The 18906-nt window shown below is 42.7% G+C and overlaps 1 protein-coding gene across 2 annotated transcripts in view; it reads left to right on the forward strand.

The window, feature by feature from the left end:
• chchd3a (coiled-coil-helix-coiled-coil-helix domain containing 3a) overlaps window positions 1-18906 on the forward strand; it is a 142793-nt gene that overhangs the window by 105086 nt on the left and 18801 nt on the right. For both annotated transcript variants that reach the window (XM_007890831.2, NM_001293016.1), the window contains 1 exon segment: window positions 12343-12413. In XM_007890831.2, coding sequence (XP_007889022.2) covers window positions 12343-12413 — 71 coding nt within the window.

An 18906-nucleotide genomic window follows, 5' to 3' on the forward strand; every position in this document is an offset into this window, starting at 1 on the left:
ACCTTATCAACTTTTGTTGGGAATCAATTGTCCATCCCCATAAAAGAAAAATGTGGTTGATGCCAGCAGTGCAGCTCTCTGTATTTGTGTTACTGAGATTGGTCTATAACACTTTGTAATGTGAGAGGATAAAATAAATTCTTTATTGTAAATCAAGATTCTAGCTCATGCATCTGTGTGTAGGAAAATTCATTAATGTCATTGGCTTCAAATCTTTGGACTTGATTCGCATCTTCTGTACTGATTATAGCTTTATCCACCTCAATCTTTTTCAGGTGTCTGCATAATAGATAACCCCACCTCATCTCCATGATCATAACAGTAAGGTGTAGCCTGTGCAACGCAAACTCAACACAGAATGTCAGTGTTCAGCTCATATTTCAGGGGGCTTTCTTTGTAAGGAAATTGCCCATGATCAGCAATGTATTCATGTAAAACCTTAGGCAAGTTTCTTTACTCCACAGCCTCTGTTTACCTAGCAGTAAGTAAGAACTCAGTTGTTAGTCGATCGGCTGATTGCTTTCCGGGGGCACTAATCTGGGGCCAAAGAAACAAAATTGGTCACTAAATTCCCAACTGTTTGTGAGACATTGCTGTGCGCGATTGATCACTGCGTTTTGACCATAAAATATACAGTCGCTCCACTTTACTGTATATCCTTTGAAGCCCTTTGAGACTTCTCAACAACATGATAAGACGCTGTATCAAATAATAGCAATAATTATTATTATTTAAAAAATCTGATGTTGAACACTTAAAATCTCTCCCACTATAATTGGGAGAGAAATTTTGTAATTTTGAAATTAATGTGACTTTGTATTTGTCAGTTTTGTTAGCGCCGTCAAAAGATTTCCATTGATTTAATAGGTATTTACATGACTTAGGTGTAAGAAAAGCTTCAGGACGTGTCTTATTTGAAATCACAATAGCAGCCTGGTTGGATTCAGTGTCTGTTGCTGCCTAGCAATGCATTCTGATTGATCATTAACAGCTTGAAGAATTGTGATGTTTTTTTCTTAGAGAAAAAGAAAAAGGAATTAGAGAATTTCTAGGTACCTTATCAGCATGTCAAGTTATCCGTTTGAAACTCCAAGGCTGATATGGATGTAGGGTACAACAACAACAATAACAAACAACAACAAATTGCATTTATATAATTTCTTTCACGTCGGGAGGACGTCCCAAGGGGCTGGACGGTCAAGGGTTTGCACCTGAGCTGGGGGTTTGAATTAAGAGGGGTGGAGGGGTAGGGGTGGAAGGATTACCAAAGGAATGGTCAAAGAGGAAGGTTTTGAGTCGGGTCACGAAGGAGGCAAGGGAGGGGGCGAGGCGAAGGGACTCTGGGACGGGCAGAAATATTGAAGGCCTGACCGCTGATGGTGGGGTGGGCAGGGACATCGAGCAAGCCAGTGCCCTCCTAGGGTAGGGAACGGGCAGGTTAGTATGGTTTTTTGAGAGTAGTGAGCTAGATACTAGCAAACATATTGCTGTTATGTGCAAGGTTGCTATGGACTCTCAGACCCCCAAAACACTGAGATCCTAGCAGTCCAGCACGTACCTGCAGCAACAACTCCTCGCGAAGGCGGATCTTTTTACTTTGGCAGCTTCCAGTTTTGAGTTAGCGATATAAATTGTAGAAGAAGTTAGAGAGAGAATCAGAGAGAAAGAAGAGGTGAGGCAACCCGAAACTAAGTTCTCATCTTCTTGGGCTTAAAACCACTGTTTTACGGCTTAAGATTGTGGAGAATTTTGGAAAATCGGTTTTGAAATTGGAAGCCACTTTTCTGCAGTTCTTTTGGGGTATTATGGAAAATTGGCTTTTTAAGACTTGATTTCCAAAATTACATATGATGTTGAATATCAAGACACTGGCCTTAAGCTGAAGTATATGAGAATTGTGAGTCCCCAGGGATCGGCTCTCACTTTCTTTTTATTGTAAGTGACATTGGCACGTACCTTGATGGTAATATTTTCAAGACTATGTCTATTCTTAATGCTGATTCTGCTAAAGAAACTCCCTGCTACAGTGCAGAAATCGATATTGGCTGACATTAAAGACTGAGATAATATGCTCCGAGGCATTTATCAGCATATGAGAATCTGAAGGAAATTTCTGGGATCCTCTGAGGAGATGATGTAGGAGAAATGTTAGTTACTGTTTATCTGCCAAAAACTGAATGGTTCAGTAATATTTCTATTGAAAAGTGTTGGCACTTTGAAGGGTGCAAATAATGTATTGATGCATTATAATGTTTTATAACTTTCAAAGCTCCACCGCTTCTTTATCCACACTAAACTCTGTACACCTGTCACCACGTTCCTCGCCAGGTTCCACTGCCTCCCAATGGATCAAATTCAAAGTTCTCAACCTCACCTATAAATTCCTTCATGCCCTACCATCTCCCATTCTCTCTGATCCTCTCCTGCTCGCTCTCTCCATTCGGTTAATTCAGGCCTGGTCTCCTGCCCCCTCCGTCCCACCATCAATGGCTGAGCCTTCAGTTTCAACGTCCTCAACATCTGTATCCCCTTCCCTCGACCCCTCCGTCTCACCCCTCTCTATCATCTTGAAACCTCAGCTTATAACCTACCTCTGACCGCGTCTATGATCAACTCCCCCTTCTCTCCCCCCCACCCATCCTTCCTTCCTTACTCGATGTCCGATCCCATTAGTGCTTTGAGACGTTATACTACTTGATTAAAGCAAGTTGGTCTGAATCGCAGCTGAGTGCTGTCCATATGAACCGAAGTATAAAACTAGTTTTTTTCTATTCACTGATTACAATGATAAATTCTGCCCTGGCTTTTGGAGACTGCACCTGTTCATTCATTGGATAAAAGTAGATACTCTCCTTTCTATTCCAGGGGAGGAAAAGATGGGAGAATACCAATCACCCAGCAGGGGTTTACACGAGTCCCATTGAGTTATATTGAGCTGAACTCGAGGGCATTAGGGCCTTGTCATTAAGTGTGCTTTTTGCTAACCTCTCTTCATCAGCGTGTATTCTGCTGCTGGTAATATATACAGGACATTCTATAGCCCAGTAACAAGCGAGACAATAAAAAAAAGTCTTGATTTTTCTTCCTCTCGCACGATGCATGTCCCGCTGTCATTGCTTGCATAATAGCTTGCAGTGATTACAAAAGAAGCAAGCTTGAGTGAGAAAATGCTGTGCTGGCAGAAGAGGCTGACCCATATGTCTGATTTCCGTATATTCTAAACGGTAGGCAATTTGGATCATGTGTTACCACTACAGGAGAACGGTGGATGTGGAGTACAATCATTTTAAAGACAATTGAATTTTATTTCTGTCCCCAGCTGCAAACCAATAGATTTACAGTGTTCGATATTTAACTGGAGCCAACTCATTCTCTCCTCTGTATTAATCCATTTTAAAATGCGCAACAAACTAGCTCACAGTTATCACATGAGAAACAGCCCACCCCAAATCGTATGTGAGGTTTTGCATTCCAATTAATATTATCCAGCTGAGAACCCCCACATGAACAATTTCTCTGTATCACACCCTTGCTATAATGGGCTTTTAGATTAGCTCTCAACGACAGCATTATAGAGATACTCTGCAGCATTAATGGTGCAAAATATTCAATAAATGTGTAACTATGATTGATTGGACATCTATGCAGTACTTCAGTTTCACAAAGCATCTGAATAACATCATGGACTTCAACTTTGTGATCGTCATCAGAAATCCCAATAAAGTATGTTGTGCTCCCTGTAAGTTTTCTGTTACCACAAAACACTTAGCATTATCAGTTTCGATGTCACTCGTGATCTGTGTTAATTTATCATCTTGGCGATTTCCCTTTCCCAGTAATGAAGAAAAATAGTAGCCCTTAAAAAGCACCACAAGAATTCAATACATTTGTAATATGAACGATGTTGTAAACTGAAACAAAGACTCACAATATTTCAATTTCACGAGTAGAAGTCCATGAGGCCATCGGAACTCCTTGTTTCATCTACTGCCTTGTTCCTCGCTCACTGCCATCTGTTCTGCTCTGGGTGATACAGAGCGACGCTACTATAACGCTGCCTTCTGGGTCTAATATCTGAGTCCATATTACAAGCAAAGCACGTCAAAAGGTCACCTTCTGCATTGTCAGGTCACTGCCGACATCACCTCTTGCACCCTGTGTGCATGCGACTACCAGGATGGTAGAAGGCCGGCCGGACGAGATGGACCTTGGTCTTTTTTCGTCTAGCAATTCCTATGTTCCTAAGCATTGCCAGCAGCACTAAGCAAGCAGCGCAATGATCCCACTTCCTTTGTGCAGCGCGCGGAAGTGGCTTTAGTGGTGATTCCTGCACATAGTGTGCGTGCAGGAAGCCAGCTTGTGCTTCCAGTTAGCATGGTCCACTGGACACTAGCACTGTCAGTGAAATCACATTAAAACATGTGACATTATACCAGGGTCGCCCTGTGTACTGCACAATGGGAAGAGGAATTTCAAATCCCATATTTCCGTTAATTTATACTGTACTAATCTCTGCTTATTCCTGCTTTAAAAAGGAACCCGGACAAGTTTATTGTGAATAAGCTAATGGCTGTTGGGAATGTTTTAAGTCATGATTCATTCTCTCAGTTCTGTTGATCATAATCGGATCTTCATTCTCTTATAATTCAGTCTAATCAGAACTATTGAGTTGAATTAATTTCTTGTAAGTCATTCCTAATTATTTGTCCTTGTATTAGTGCATTGATTGAGGAAGCATCTCTAAATATAGATACAGTTTTGCCCTAAGCCAGATGAGAGTATTAAGCTCCAATAATATGTGGAGTGTGTTGATCTTTCAAGATCTCTTTGTCATCCCCTTTGCTGCGAAAAGGCCCTGAAAAGAAACTTAAGTCCTTCCCCACAAGGAGGAAGGAGACATCAGCGGGAGGATCATCTCTTGGCCTTGGTCTTACTTGTTCACCTCTTAGCCGGTTCAGTCTGCCATTGACACACCTCTGGGAATGGGCTTAGCCAACAGTGCTTTTAGATAAAGGAGGACCCGGGAGAAACAAAATAGGGTCTTATTGAAAAACAATGAAAAATCGGCTTCCTATTTGAAAGGCAAATAAAACCCAGCAAAAACAGAAGTTTTCAATTTGTAAATTTGAGATGGCAGATTTGCATTTTTCCGGGCGTAATAATCCCTTTAAAAAATAATTTGGTCTCTCAATCCACGACTGTGGGTCACTGGTGTAGTCATTTGGCTGCCTTGTTCTGCCCATGAAATATTACAGGCAATTGACTTTACACTGTACTCTGTGAAGCACTTTGAGACATCTCAAAGACGTGATAAAGCGCTATATCAAATGCAAGGATTATTATTATTATTATAACTTGTCAACCGTTGTTTCATTTTTTNAACAAACGCCTGTGTTGTTTACCTTTCGAAACAACAGCTACATGAACGCTGCACATGAACTGAAACAATTAATGTTAATTGCACACTTTAGTGGAAAGATGCTGCACTCTGCCCTAATTGTAATTATGGATAATCTGAGAGGTCACTTACCATAATTGGGGCTTGATATGAAGGGTTCCTTTATTGCCCACTGAAAGCAAAATTGTTCTTTTATTTTTTTTAAAAAAATTTGGTTGCACAGACATCTTGGTGGGAGATCCACCTTTCACCTCTTCCTGCTGTCGGGTCTACAGCCTCTTTGACCTCACCCTTTGTAAAACATCATCCTACAGTCCCTTCACCTTGCTCTCTCCCTTCCCTCCTTCAAGGCCCATCTCAAGACACTCCTCTTCGACCGTGCCTTCGGGCATCCTCCTACCCTTACCGTCCCTGCCCTCCACCCCTCCTCTGGTCCCAACGCCCAGCTCGGGACCAAATCCCTGACTGTTTTTTTCCAGTCGAAGTAAATCACAATTTGGGCTTTTTGGAGGCACTGCATGCCGAACATAGAGACATTATGCCAGGTGTGGGCTTTCATGGGGGATCAAGAGCAACTATGTTTATCACCTGGACAGCGAGAAGATGCAATTCAACCAGTGAGATTGCTACCCCATATCTGACCTGAATTTGCACTGTGTGCTTGGTACAGTAACACAAGAACACACTGAGTGGTGTGGAGAGGGTGGGGGGGAAGACTTATATATTAGGATAAACAATCTTTTGCATTTGATGTAAAGGTCAGGAGTGGGGAGCAGTAACATGCACTGAACGACAGACTCTATGATCATGCGAAGAGTACAGAGTTGTAGAGTTGTCGGCGTGGATTAAGAACGAATAGGTCATGCCTCATGAATCTGTTGGAATTCTTTGAAGTGGCAACTGAACTAGTAAATGAAAGATAGAATAGATAGAGAGAACTTTTACATGTGAGCTTCCACGTACAAGTCGTTTAAAGAAAGCCAAAGGTCATGGCATTAGTTAAATTAACTTATTCCCAAATCCCTCCTCCATGGTCTCGTCCCATCCTACTCTGTGACCTCCTTCAGCCTTACCAGTCTGGCCATTCGCTGGGTTCAGCGAACACCAGCCTGCTTCATATCCTCTGCCCTATCATCGATGGGCAGACCTTCAGCCATTCTACCTTCACTCTGCCTCTGAGTCGCTCCCTCCCTCTTTGATCACACCTTTAAATGTCTTCCCAACATGAAAGGCGCTACTATATAAATGCAAATTGTGTTCTATTGAAACTGTCATAACAACAGGAATCTGATGGTGATATTCTAAGATAACACTCTTGGGAGAAAGACTTTTGTCTTTTTTTAAAAATTCCTACAGGGATTTGTTCTGCTCTCCCTTCCCTTCCACGATTTATGAATTTTGCATGCAATTTTGGATTCCTTATTTTCAAAGGATCATGAGAGTTATGAATGAAGGTGACCTTACAGTCCATTTGACCTCATCTTTTCAGATTAAAGCATCAAGTTGTGTCTTAAATGACAACAGTTTCTTCATCTGTACCATCTTTTATGGTAACTCCGGCTATTAACGGCCCTTTGTATAAAGAAATCTTCTTGTTTCTATCCTAAACTTGTCCTTTATAATCGTAAACCTGTGCGCTTTTGTCCTGCCACCTTGGCGTAACAGAAAGAGCGACAAAGATGATTCTTGAGTTTTTCAATCCTGCAGAGCTGAACACTTCATAGAGTGCTTTGGTCCTTAAAGGTTTAAGCCCCACAGTAACCAAATTAAAAGTGCTTTCTCCCTCTCTCGCTCCTTCTCCCTCCCACATATACAATCTTCAGTACACCGTCGAGAACCAGGGAGAACCAAAGTTGCTTGGTGGGCGGTGTGGGGGAGGGGAAGCATGAAATTAAATAACATTTGATTTAACTAGATAGGAGTATTACAGGTGAGGAAGCTTTTGAATGACATTGAGCTGAATGTATTGGATAATGCAGGATGTTTTGAGATTCCCACGCGTCTCTCCTGCTCCTATTCTCCCCAACTCCACAAAAGGACAGGATGTAAATCTTAAACCAGTCTTTGTTCTACTTGTATGTCTTAATTATTTTTCTAATGAAGCTTAACGCAAGCTACTTCAAAAGTAGTGAGAGAGTTAACAAGAAACATTATCTCTCCTGACCATGCTTTGCTTTTCTAAGTCAAAATTGCCTGCAACAATGACGGCGAGGCAGCTTACAATGGAAAATGTTGGTTTTGAAGACCTTATCTGAGGTATCATCGTCAGAACGTCTTAGAAATCCTGAAGTTATCTGTAAATTAAATGAATATTTGCTGTTGTCACCATTAGTCGGTGGTACTTTCCCGTTTCATCTCTTCTAGGATCTTAGCCAAGACAGCCTTCATCTGTGTGATTAATTGGCTTTTTGATTGTTTCAGTATCTACGGTTTGGGTTTTCATTCTCCGCTCCATTTTGGTGATTGAGTAAACACACAAACCAACTGAATTAAGGTCACTGACTGACGCTGGATTAGTGACAGCTCAATGTGCTCTTTATGAAGCGAGATTGTTATAAACACCTCCTGTCAGATGATATTTTAATAATTTAATGCATAGACGGTAGTGAAGACTTTACCCCTGGAGGAATCCGACATCACAAAGTACCGACGCAGATCTGTAACGCAGACAGCAAGAAGTTTGGCTGGAGTGTGACATCATTCCATTCAACCTGCCTGCTGTGGAAAACAGGATTTTAGTATGACTGTATGTCAGGGTTTAACAGAAATCCAATTTACCAGACATTAAATTCCATCTGAACTGTGGAGCAGCAACATTCAGGAAACTCTTTCGTTCTAAACCATCGGTAGGAAATTTTCGGACCAGTCAAGCCATGGAATGATAATTTAATGACCTTTTTTTTTCTTCTTTTCCTTCTTTCCTTTCTGTTCTTTATTGCGCCCGGAATAGACTTTGCTGCTGCGGAATGATAGCCTGGAGCCTTTAAGAGGAATTAATATTCTGATCAGCTTTACACTTCTATCTTTGATGTACAAAGGTGCTGCGATAACAGAACGGCAGTTTCTGCCGCACTAGATTTCACCTTTCTAGATTCCAGCACTTCCAATCCAAAATTCTTCTCAGTTTTTTTTATCCACCCTGTACTCTGCAAGGCTAGTGTGCATGCGTCAAATAGTTCAACGTCAGTTCTGGAATATTTTTAAACATCTGTTAGAAACCAGGCTGAATAAAATTGCCTATAAATCTTCCTTTCTTTGGGAAGTCAGACAGAAGACGTGTTCTGGTGAGCCCTGCATTTATCAAGAGGGTATTTTATACGGTTGCTCTATTAATGAGGGACATGGAAACAATGGGCTTTCGAGCCCAGGCTGTGTCAGATGAGAGTGTTCAGAGGAGGAGCTGCAATCTCTTAATTGGAGGAATGTGACTCTTGTGAGCTCCGTAGAACGTGTGAAGTGCTAAACAGGTCTGCGCTGCTGCGAACTCTCAACCGCAATGTGCCGGGAACTCCGTTAATCACTGCTAGGAGCTACAACGGAAATGTTTGTAGACTGTTAATTTCTGATCTCTTGAATAATGGAAGAGTTTTTTGGGGCAGGAGTTGGGTGGGGGGGGTTGGGGGAGAGAGTCGTGGATGCTTGATGACTGTAGACTGTGAAGGGGAAATGTTTCAATCCCGAGCATTTTGTTTTGCGTCAAAGAAATTGTGTTTTGTGATCAAGCGGTCGTACGTGCTCTTAAAGAGTGAGTTTTCCATAGTTCATTTGTAACTATGAACCTATTGTTCACCTTCGTTGACTCATTTTAAGTACTATATTTATTTCTGCATGTTTGTTCTTTTTCAAGGAAAAATGCAAATTTAAAAAAAATCCTGTTTGTTGTGATTTAACGCATTTCGCCAATTTTAACTGTATCACAGCAGATTTTCTGTCCCATTACTACCCATTTGTTATTCAAACAGGCAGTTTTGCTGGCAAACAGTTTTTTTTCTCACTCCACGTGAATTATTGTCCTAGAAATAGTCTATGATGTCAGCCTGACTCAGTTGGTAACGCACCTGCCTTTTGAGTCAGAAAGTTGTAGGTTCAAACTCCACATCAGCACTTGGAACTTATGTCGTCTAGGATGGCACTCCAATACACTGGGAAATGCTGCATCGTTGAAGGAGCCGTACTTCAGATCAAACTGAAGCCCAGTCTGCCTGTTCAGGTGGATGTCAATGATCCCATCCTATTCAAATAGAGAAGGGAGTTCGTCCCAGTGCCCTGGCCAACAATCTCCCAACTAATATTGGTCATTCAGATGCTGGCTGCTTCCGGGACATTGCTGTGCGCAAAATTGGCTGCCGCATTTGCCCACAGAGCACGCAGTCATTGCACTTTACAGGAGATCTTGTGAAGTGCTTTGGAACCTCTTTGCTGTTCCAAATGTAAGGATCATTACAACAGTTTGTGCAGAAGCTGGGCTGGGAGCAGTGCCCTGAGCTCTAAGCGGTTACACGTCCAGCTTTCAATCCCATGTTTTACATTTGAAAGCATCAAAGGTATTTTGTGGTGCGGTTGGGTCATCAGGGGACAGGGGGTTTGTGACAGCTCCAATTGATTTCACTCATGCCATTGGGACATGAAACTCTTAAAACGGCTGAAACTATGAACGACCAAGACTGCTGTCTGCCTACTTGGTGGGAAAGGGAGCCCCCTACACTATTCGATCATTTCAAGCAGAAAAATGTGACGCAGCTGTTTCAGCAACTTTCCAAGACCACTGTTAAATGGGTCTCCTTGCCATGTCTTGCAGGCGATATCTTTGTACGCAGCCCATACTGTGGTGAAACTGCATCAATTATCGCACCTGCTGGGTGCAAATCATTCATAGGACATCTTCGAGCCGCAGCTGAGATCAGAATTTGAAGCAAGCAAAAATTCCCTCCAGCTGTAGGGTCTGCTGAAGTGCCTGTCGCAGCGTCACTTTTACCCCGGAGGCTTCAAGTGCAGAGCCAAATGGTGCTGAGGTGTCGCAGCACTTTGAGATACTCCTTCAAATGGAGTTCCGTCCGTTAAAATATAATTTGGTGATGTCAGCTAGCCATCTATTGATGGCAGAAGGCTGGGAAATGTTCTTTTTACTATTCTTTGCTTGGGGGGAGGGGGAATCACAAATCCTTCTAATGGCCGTTGGCACGTGCCCAAATGTCTGGAGGTTATTGCGATACTTGGGCATCGAACCAGGGCATCTGTGTGGAACGTCACTGGGTGACTTGCTACAATTCCAGTGAATGCTGTGGCTGTCAACAAAGATCTGAGCTTCATTGTGGAGCCTCAGCTCCTACTTTCAGAATTCGCTGATCTCTCGCCTGGCGCTCGTGGGGCAAGTTGTTGGAAGAGGAGAAAGAAGCTGAAGCGTTTCTAGTTTCGTGTCCTGTATTTTTGCAGTACCTGATTTCGGTCTTCAGAGGCAGCGGTAATAGCCGCACAGCTCACTAGCAGCATTTGGTGGCAGTAATGGGTTACTGCAGAAAGTGCATTGATCAGGGGACCTTTAAGACTTTGGCCACAGTACCTGACCATTTGGACTACTTCTGGTTCTCCGCTAATGTGATTAAAAAAGAACATTTTAATCCCAAGGAAAGAACTATAAAATAGTTGCCTGCTGGATTGTCCATCATTCCTTGTTTTTTTTTTTTCTCTCTCTTTCTCCCCACCCCACACATCCATGGTGACGGTGGACAATCTCACTTGTTTTTGCTGCTTATTAGTCAGCTGTACAACATGACAGCAATGCAGGGCAGGCTCCTGTCGACAGACAACCACTCCCAATATGTCACTGAGATGGGAGGGGGGGGGGGGGGTCAGGTGGTAGAGTGAAACCAGAGAAAGAATATATCAGAGTTAAAACTTCAGATCTGTGTTGACAGCCACAGCATTCACTGGAATTGTAACAAACCATCTGAATCACTCGCTTTGTTTTTAGTCATTCCTGAACTTCGGTCCTGAATATTTCTGGAATCATTAGAAGCCTTCTCTTTAACCTAAATATAGCCTAGACATCTTTTACCCAGCGTATGTGGCAGACACTGCTACAGACATCATAATGTAAAACGAGACCTCATTAGCAATAAAGCTTGAGTTGCAAAAAAAACCAGCATGAGGCATTCGTTTCTCAAATGATTTTTGTTTGTGCTGAGCTGCTCCCCAGTATGACGGATTTCAAACATTGTAGCTTGCTCTTTTCAAGCAGATAAATTACTCAGGATCATGCTCGCCTGAGGGACTTTGTGCAGTTCTGTATTTCCCTTTTCTATCACAATAAAAGCGGGTGGTAATAAATGTCTTCAAACATCAGGGCTGGACATGTAATGAGTAAATGATGGAAGAAGAGGAATACAAAAAGAAAATGATAAATCCTATCTCTGCTGACGAACGACTTTTTGATAAGTTGGCCTGCAGTCAAATTAGAAAGCCTCTCCTGTACACAAGCCCGGCTCAGCCATTGAACAGCAATCAAAAGAGCAAATAAACTACTCAAAGTATTGTTCCTAAGTAAAAACGAGCTTTCAAGCTGAAACGATCAAAAATTGCTATCGATTCCTACAACTGTTGTGTTCATCTTTATTGATCTGGTGAAGAAAGATAAATCTGAGCCGAAATGAGATTACTGTGCGTTAGTCCGTCAGACCATGAGGCCAATTTTGAGCCATTCATCATCGCAGGCAGTGACCCATCCACCCATTCCAGTTGTGCTTCTGTATAATCGCATCGCCATCGATTTGTTTTATCTAATACAGCAGACCTGGGTTCTTGATGGTAATTTGCGTCCTAAGATTGCAGCAGACATTGGTATGTGTGTGTGTGTGTGTGTGTGTGCGGGGAGTGGTGGGGGGGTTTGGGGGGGTTGGTTGATTGCCCAATGATTTAATTTTTGTTTTCTTATTGGTAATTTTCAGAGTGCTAAGTTCTACCAACTGAATGCTGATCAGTACCAGAAAGCAGCTGACGAAGTGGAGGCCAAGTTTAAGTAAGATTACATTTCATTTTGCTTTCAACGATACTCCTCAAGAGTCCTCCCTCTTGTCGCTTTGTTTTCTTTTCATTTTCTTGGTACCCCAATGATTCTACCCGTGATGCGTTGTATTGCAGTTGACCCGACGTGATACAAATATCCTCTCTCGTTATATTGATGTGGAGTCCTGTAGTGTATTGGTTGGAGCACTCGCCTCGCAAGCGAGAGGACTCGGGTTCCACTCCCGGGTGGGGTGAAACCTTAGGCAAGTTTCCTTACTCCACACACATCTGTTTACCCAGCAGTAAGTAGGAACCTGGTTGTTAGTCAATTGGCGGATCACTTTTCCGGAGGTGATAAATCCTTTCCAAAAAAAAAGATAAATAATAATAATTTGATCACTCAATCCACGACTGTTTGTGTGGGGACGCTGCTGTGCGCAATTGCTTGCCCTATTTCGCCCACAAAATACACAGTCAATTCACTTTACAGTGTATTCTGTGAAGCGCTTTGAGACGTCTCGAAGAAGTGATAAGGCGCTGTGTCAACTGCAAGGATCATTATTATTATTATCCTGATTACATATTTCTTAAAAGCGCAGCCGAGCTGACAGCATGGGGGAATATTCCACTCGCACAACACACTGCTCCCACTGCGGAGAGGCAATGAGGCGAGACGTTCTCAGCACAGTGCCATTTCATTTCCTTTTCAAAATGATGATTTGGAAAACCATCGGAACCGGATTCTGCCACGGCTTAACAGAGGAGAGTAGCAGCAGGGTCCAGTTGTGCTGTTGTCAGTGCAAGAATGTTTCATAAACTAAACAAAAGCCAAGATTCAGCAAACGATTAGTTTGGACGTTCCATTGAAAATTTACTCAACGTCTTGTGCTCCTGGGTTAGTTCAGTTCTTATGTGAAGTAGAACTGAGATAGTGCAAGGCCCTCCTCGTAACGCAGCAAGCCAGACAGCCAGACAAAATGCTATACCTGCACTTTAGGGGAGGGGTTATAAAGGGGTTGCACCATATTTAAATATCTCCAAAGGATTTTAGGTGGTCAAATATTACATCAACCGCGCTTGTAATTCAAGTCGTTCTAACGATGTCAGGATCTGCAGGAGTGGTTTAGGTTAGCAAACGCCCAGCAATTTGAACACTTTTGTAAGCGACGCGCAGGAGAAAGCAGGGTGTCGAAATGTGTGACAGCTACCAGTAGAGGTAGGTGTGAAAGTAATAGCGTTAGGAATAACAATAATCCTTGTATTTGATATAGCACCTGTCGTGTTGAATGTAGGTCACTTATTTTTTCTTCTCCCTTTAGGCAAATCTTTGAAACATTTTATTTTTCTCACCCCTTTTTTAAGGCTTTTTTATAACCTGCACAATTCCTCAGCTGAGAGAGTAGGCGGGGAGACTGCTGACTATCCACTATATTTTTGGTCAGCCAGGTGTCTGACACATGCGGAAACCCACCCAAAGGGTATCCAAACCAAACTGAGAATTTCATGTATCTCACCTACACATGGAAATCCCAGAGATAGATTGTTAGAATGGAATGCGCGCACTCTCCCTGGAGGGATTCATCCTGCTTAGCAAATTCCGGAGAGTATTAGGCACAGGTTGGCAAGAGCCATGGCTAAGGGGACCCCAGAATGTGTGTTGGGGTAACTGCTCGAGTCTAACCAGCTAAAACCGCACAGCTTGACTATTCACGGGGAGAGCGAAACATTCTCTTGAGTATTTCTCCCTTTTAAGGGAATTACCTGCATTCTGCAGGACTCAATAAAAGGAATTTTCTGCAGTCTACAGCATGATAAGGTGACACAGTATTTGTTTAAGTTGCTCTGTAGCCTAGTGGGTAAAGGCACTGCACCATTCGATTCTGAGCTGAATTGGCTTCGATACCCCTAGGTTAGTGAGAGGGGAAAAATCAGCAAGGTTTCCCAGTCTTGATGGTTATCCAGAGAACTCTGTTGTGTGCTTGTGTGTCTGGACATTGCTTGAGGACAGATTGAGCTCGGCTGTGATTGCCATTGTAATGAATTGCACTGCCAATACTCACCGTTATGGTTCACTTATTATTAATGGCCAGTTGAGCAAGGTGCCATAAGCTATATGGCAACCAATGAAATCCTGTCGCAGGAGAAGAGACCTCAACCCATGACGAAACAGCCAACACTGCAAGCTTAGAAACAGTAACCGTCCCAGCAATATGGACCCATCAGGACCAACAACAAATTACACTTGTTTCACGCCTTTCACGTCAAGAGGATGTCCCAAGGTGCTGGACAGTCAAGGATTTGCAGAGCAGGGAGGGTGGGGGTAGGAGGGTGATCGAAGAGTAGGATCGTGGAGGCAAGAAAGTCTGCAACTGACATAAAGAGACAATGATAATCATTATTAACTGTTAGCAGGGCCCCATCATAAGGAGAGGAGGGACTCTTCAGCAGTACCAGTCCATGCCGATGAAATACAGTATAAAAGAGATCCCTGAGAATATAGGGACACAGAAGCTCATCACCCGGCCTGGACAGCTTGATGCAATTATAAGAGGATGGAAAGGTGGCTATTCTGGAAGGATGAGTTCAAGTGGGACACAAGGAAAGCTCTCGTAAGCTGTTGAACATTCCAAGCAGTCAACGACACAGCAACTAGGATCTCAGCTATGTAGTGATCATCGCAGGAGAAAATAAACAGCAGGATTGTGTGAAGTACAACTTTTAAGCTAATTAAAAATGTAAAGAGCTTTGAAAGTTCATAATATTTAATTATCCGTTTCCAAATTGCATTCTTTGCAGCACAACTGTAGTTATTGCAAAGTTTACGACAAGGGAGTTAATTTCGTAAACCGAACATAGAGGGAAACCACTGATTTAGAACGTATTGCCAGCACATATAAACACCAGGAAATTTAGTACAAGGTATTGAGTGAAAGCCAGGTGTGCCCTTGAGATAAGTTAACAAGTACAGTTTATGGGGAATGAGTGAACATTTTTATGTGTTCGGATGACAACAGTAAAAGGTTTTGATCTCCTGGTTACTTCTGCACTTGGGAGATTACATGGAGGAACGTTTTTTTTTCCCCACCTTTTATCCAGTTCTTTCATTCCCCCACTGTTAAAGGAAGAAAAAATCACCCACGTTTATTAGCCCATCATCATTGCCGCTGAAGTTTTCCCTTTGCATTTTTCATATAAATATACAGTTAATTCACTTTACAGAACATTCTATGAAGCGCTTTGAGACATCTCGAAGACATGGTAAGGCGCTATATCAAATGCAAGGATTATTATTATTATGTTATTTTTCATATGAAAACAAGGTGAGTTTTCACCCAAATGCTTGCTGAGAAAAAAGGGATATATTAGCAAAATAATAAACGATTCACACTTTATTTCTTATGTTCTATAAATTTTGAGCATTTCTGCAAAGATTAATAACAACAACAACATGATTCCATTTATAGAGCGCCTTTCCCGTCGGGAGGACGTTCCAAGGTGCTGTACAGTTGGGTCAGGACCCGAACAAGGGGGAAATGGTCAGGATGAGGGGAGGGAAGGGAGAGGGCGAGGAGGGGGAAGAGAGTCGAGAGGGGAGCTGAAGGCTCGGTCAAAGAGAAAGGTCTTGAGACCGGCCTTGAAGGAGGAAAGGGAGGAGGCGACGAAGGCACTGGGGGATAGAGTTCCAGAGCCTCGGGGCTGAGAGGCTGAAGGCCACCGATGGTAGGGCGGTTGGGGCGGGGGGTGTGGAGCAGACCGGAGCCAGAGGAACGGAGGGTACAGGCAGGTAGGTAGGGGGATAGTAGGTCAGAGAGGTAGGAGGGAGCAAGGCCATGAATGGCCTTGTGGGTGAGGATGAGGATCTTGAATTGGATCCTCTGGGGGATGGGGAGCCAGTGGAGGCGAGCGAGGGTGGGAGTGATGTGGTCGTGAAACCTGGTGCGGGACAGTACACGAGCTGCAGAGTACTGAATGACCTGCAGCTTGTGGATGAGTCGATGAATCATACATACATACACATGCATACATACACTTGTAAACATACATACACACACACATGTATATGCTACATCAAATGAATTGCTGCATTGTGCTTATGTATACTATCTTTACCTCTTTTTTAAAAAAATTAAGTCCAAAAGATTATCTGCTGTTAATTGTGTTAGTCCAGTGCTCTGGACAAATGAGGCGTGTGCAGGAATGGACTCTAGATCCCCAACTGAGGATTAGATTGGAAAAAAAACCGCTGTCGTCCCATTCCAATAGCAAGCTCTTGTTTCTCTGTGCTTGACCTCCTGCTCAAGTTAGATGTCTCCTTGTCCTCGAGGGGCTTTGTCTACATATCAGATCCATGTCCTAGGAACATGGGAAATGGAAGCACCTGAGTGGAACGCACACAATTTGAAAATGTAAAATATTATATACATTATAGACGTATCCTACGAGACGCATCCTTTCCCCACCTGCTCATGACTCTCGTTGCACATCAGTGATAATTCATTTACCACCAAAATTGTGGCTGTACCGCTTCATTTTAAATGCCCTGTTTTGCAATGTATCATCCAGCAGGTTCTGGAGCAGTGATGTATAATGTTGCCTGGGATATAGTTGGAGCACTTGCTGTCCTGTCCTCTGATATTGCTGAAAAATTGCTTTGGGCATATTTTTCTAAAAGAAAATAAAAGCGCTGGTGATATTGAGGAGCTGAGAAGTTACAATTCTGATGGCCTTAGCCTTACGACCCATGATCTTAAATGCAGAATTGTGGAAAATTCTTAAATTCAGCCTTAAATTATAAGTCATAAATTAGAAGTCAGTTTTTCCTCACTTCTAAAGAGGTATAAAGACAACGAGGAATATTGGACCTCCCGTTTGGAATAGTTGTGGCGCCAGACAGTTGAAATCACGTACTTGTCCCTGAAACATCCAGGTTAATGAATCTGTACATGTTAGTTTCCTCGTACTATTGGAGTCTTTGTCCTTTGAAACAATCTTCTCCACTTTACAATTTTAGGATGAATAGGATGAATTCAGTGAAAGAAACAGATTAAAGAAACAGATTAAAGGAAAAAAAAGTTTAGGGTGGTTCAGAGTTCTTTGTGTTGCGTTTTTTTNCGAGAACAGAACTTTCCTGTGGTGAGCTTGGCTCTTTAAGAAATAATTTTAACAAAAGCACCATGTTTCTGTCTTCCTAATGTACACCGAAAATGATGTTGTAACTGCCTGGAATACGAGCAGTGCAAAAATGAAAAGCAATTCCCAAGTTCTTTCAGCAAATGTTTTCCTTCTCCCTTCTCTCTCTCTCTCTCGTCTCTCTCTCTCTCTCTCTCTCTCTCTCTCCCAAGCAAAATAGGTTTTAAGTTGCAATTTTTGTTAAAAGCTGCTTATTTCGGGGAAGCCTTGTCAATTGCCACAAAAGGAAATTGTCAGCATCCACACCCTGAAAGTGGCAGGTGCTGAATGCGCTGAACAAGTAATTTAGAGACTGCGCTGTACAATGGGTTCACGAAGATTCCTCGTCTTTAAATACTGAGAATTGAAATCCTTTGTAGCTTTGTACAATGAAGGTAGTGCACTGTGTATACTTTGTATTCTGAAGGCAACGCCTTATTTTAAAATTGGCAACACTTTTCCTGTTCTAGGTCCCAACGCCTTGAGACTTTCTCCCAACGTGAAAGATGCCACACAAATGTAATTTGTTGGGGTTTTTTTTTTAACTCTCTCACTTCCCCTCCCATGCAGCAAGCTCCTTAACCTATGACAACAAGGAGAGGTCAGGAGCTTTTCCGCTGTTAGGGAGAGGACATACTGAGAAAGTTACTCACTGGACTGGCAGTGCCCGTGTCAAGCAAAGCAATGGAAGTCTAACCAGTGCTGTTACAAGGGAAGCTACTGAGGAAATGTTCAAACGTTCAGAGAATAGTTCCTAGGGTGCAGAAAAATGTCAGCTGGCAAAGGAGTCAGAGTGGGAGCTTCAAGGCGACACTACGTATTGGGTGCGCTCCGAGACGCTACCCGGAGTGAAGGGCGCAATATAAATGCAAGTTGTTGTTGTTGCTATTGCATTCCAGTACATATTTGTAGGGAATCACACTTGGGTTACCCACATTCAGATATTAACTAGGTCACCGAGCAAAGGTTCAGAGTGCAAGTAAAGGGGTTCCTTCCCCACGGGGATTGATTGAATACTTGAAGACACTTCAAGTCATTCCACATCACAAAGTGGGTGTAAAAATAGGACAGGAAAAGTGCCGAGAGAGAGAGAGAGAGAGTCACTCACTCACTCCAGCAATGTTGCCTGTCCTATGGATGGCAAAAAGACAAAAGAAGGGAGAAGAAATAAAAAAATCTTTGGTACGCAGCCTGCGGTTGCCATTATAAATGTTCTGTTCGAAGTAGACGAAGCACATAGACAGAACACAGCTGGCTTTATTCTTTATTATTTCAATGCAAAAGTGCTACTATCCTCTGAGGATACACTGAGGTAATCAAAGCATTGCTGCAGCATA

The sequence above is a fragment of the Callorhinchus milii genome, unplaced genomic scaffold, assembly GCF_018977255.1.
Source record: "Callorhinchus milii isolate IMCB2004 unplaced genomic scaffold, IMCB_Cmil_1.0 Scaffold5, whole genome shotgun sequence".
In the NCBI taxonomy this organism is placed as follows: domain Eukaryota; kingdom Metazoa; phylum Chordata; class Chondrichthyes; order Chimaeriformes; family Callorhinchidae; genus Callorhinchus; species Callorhinchus milii.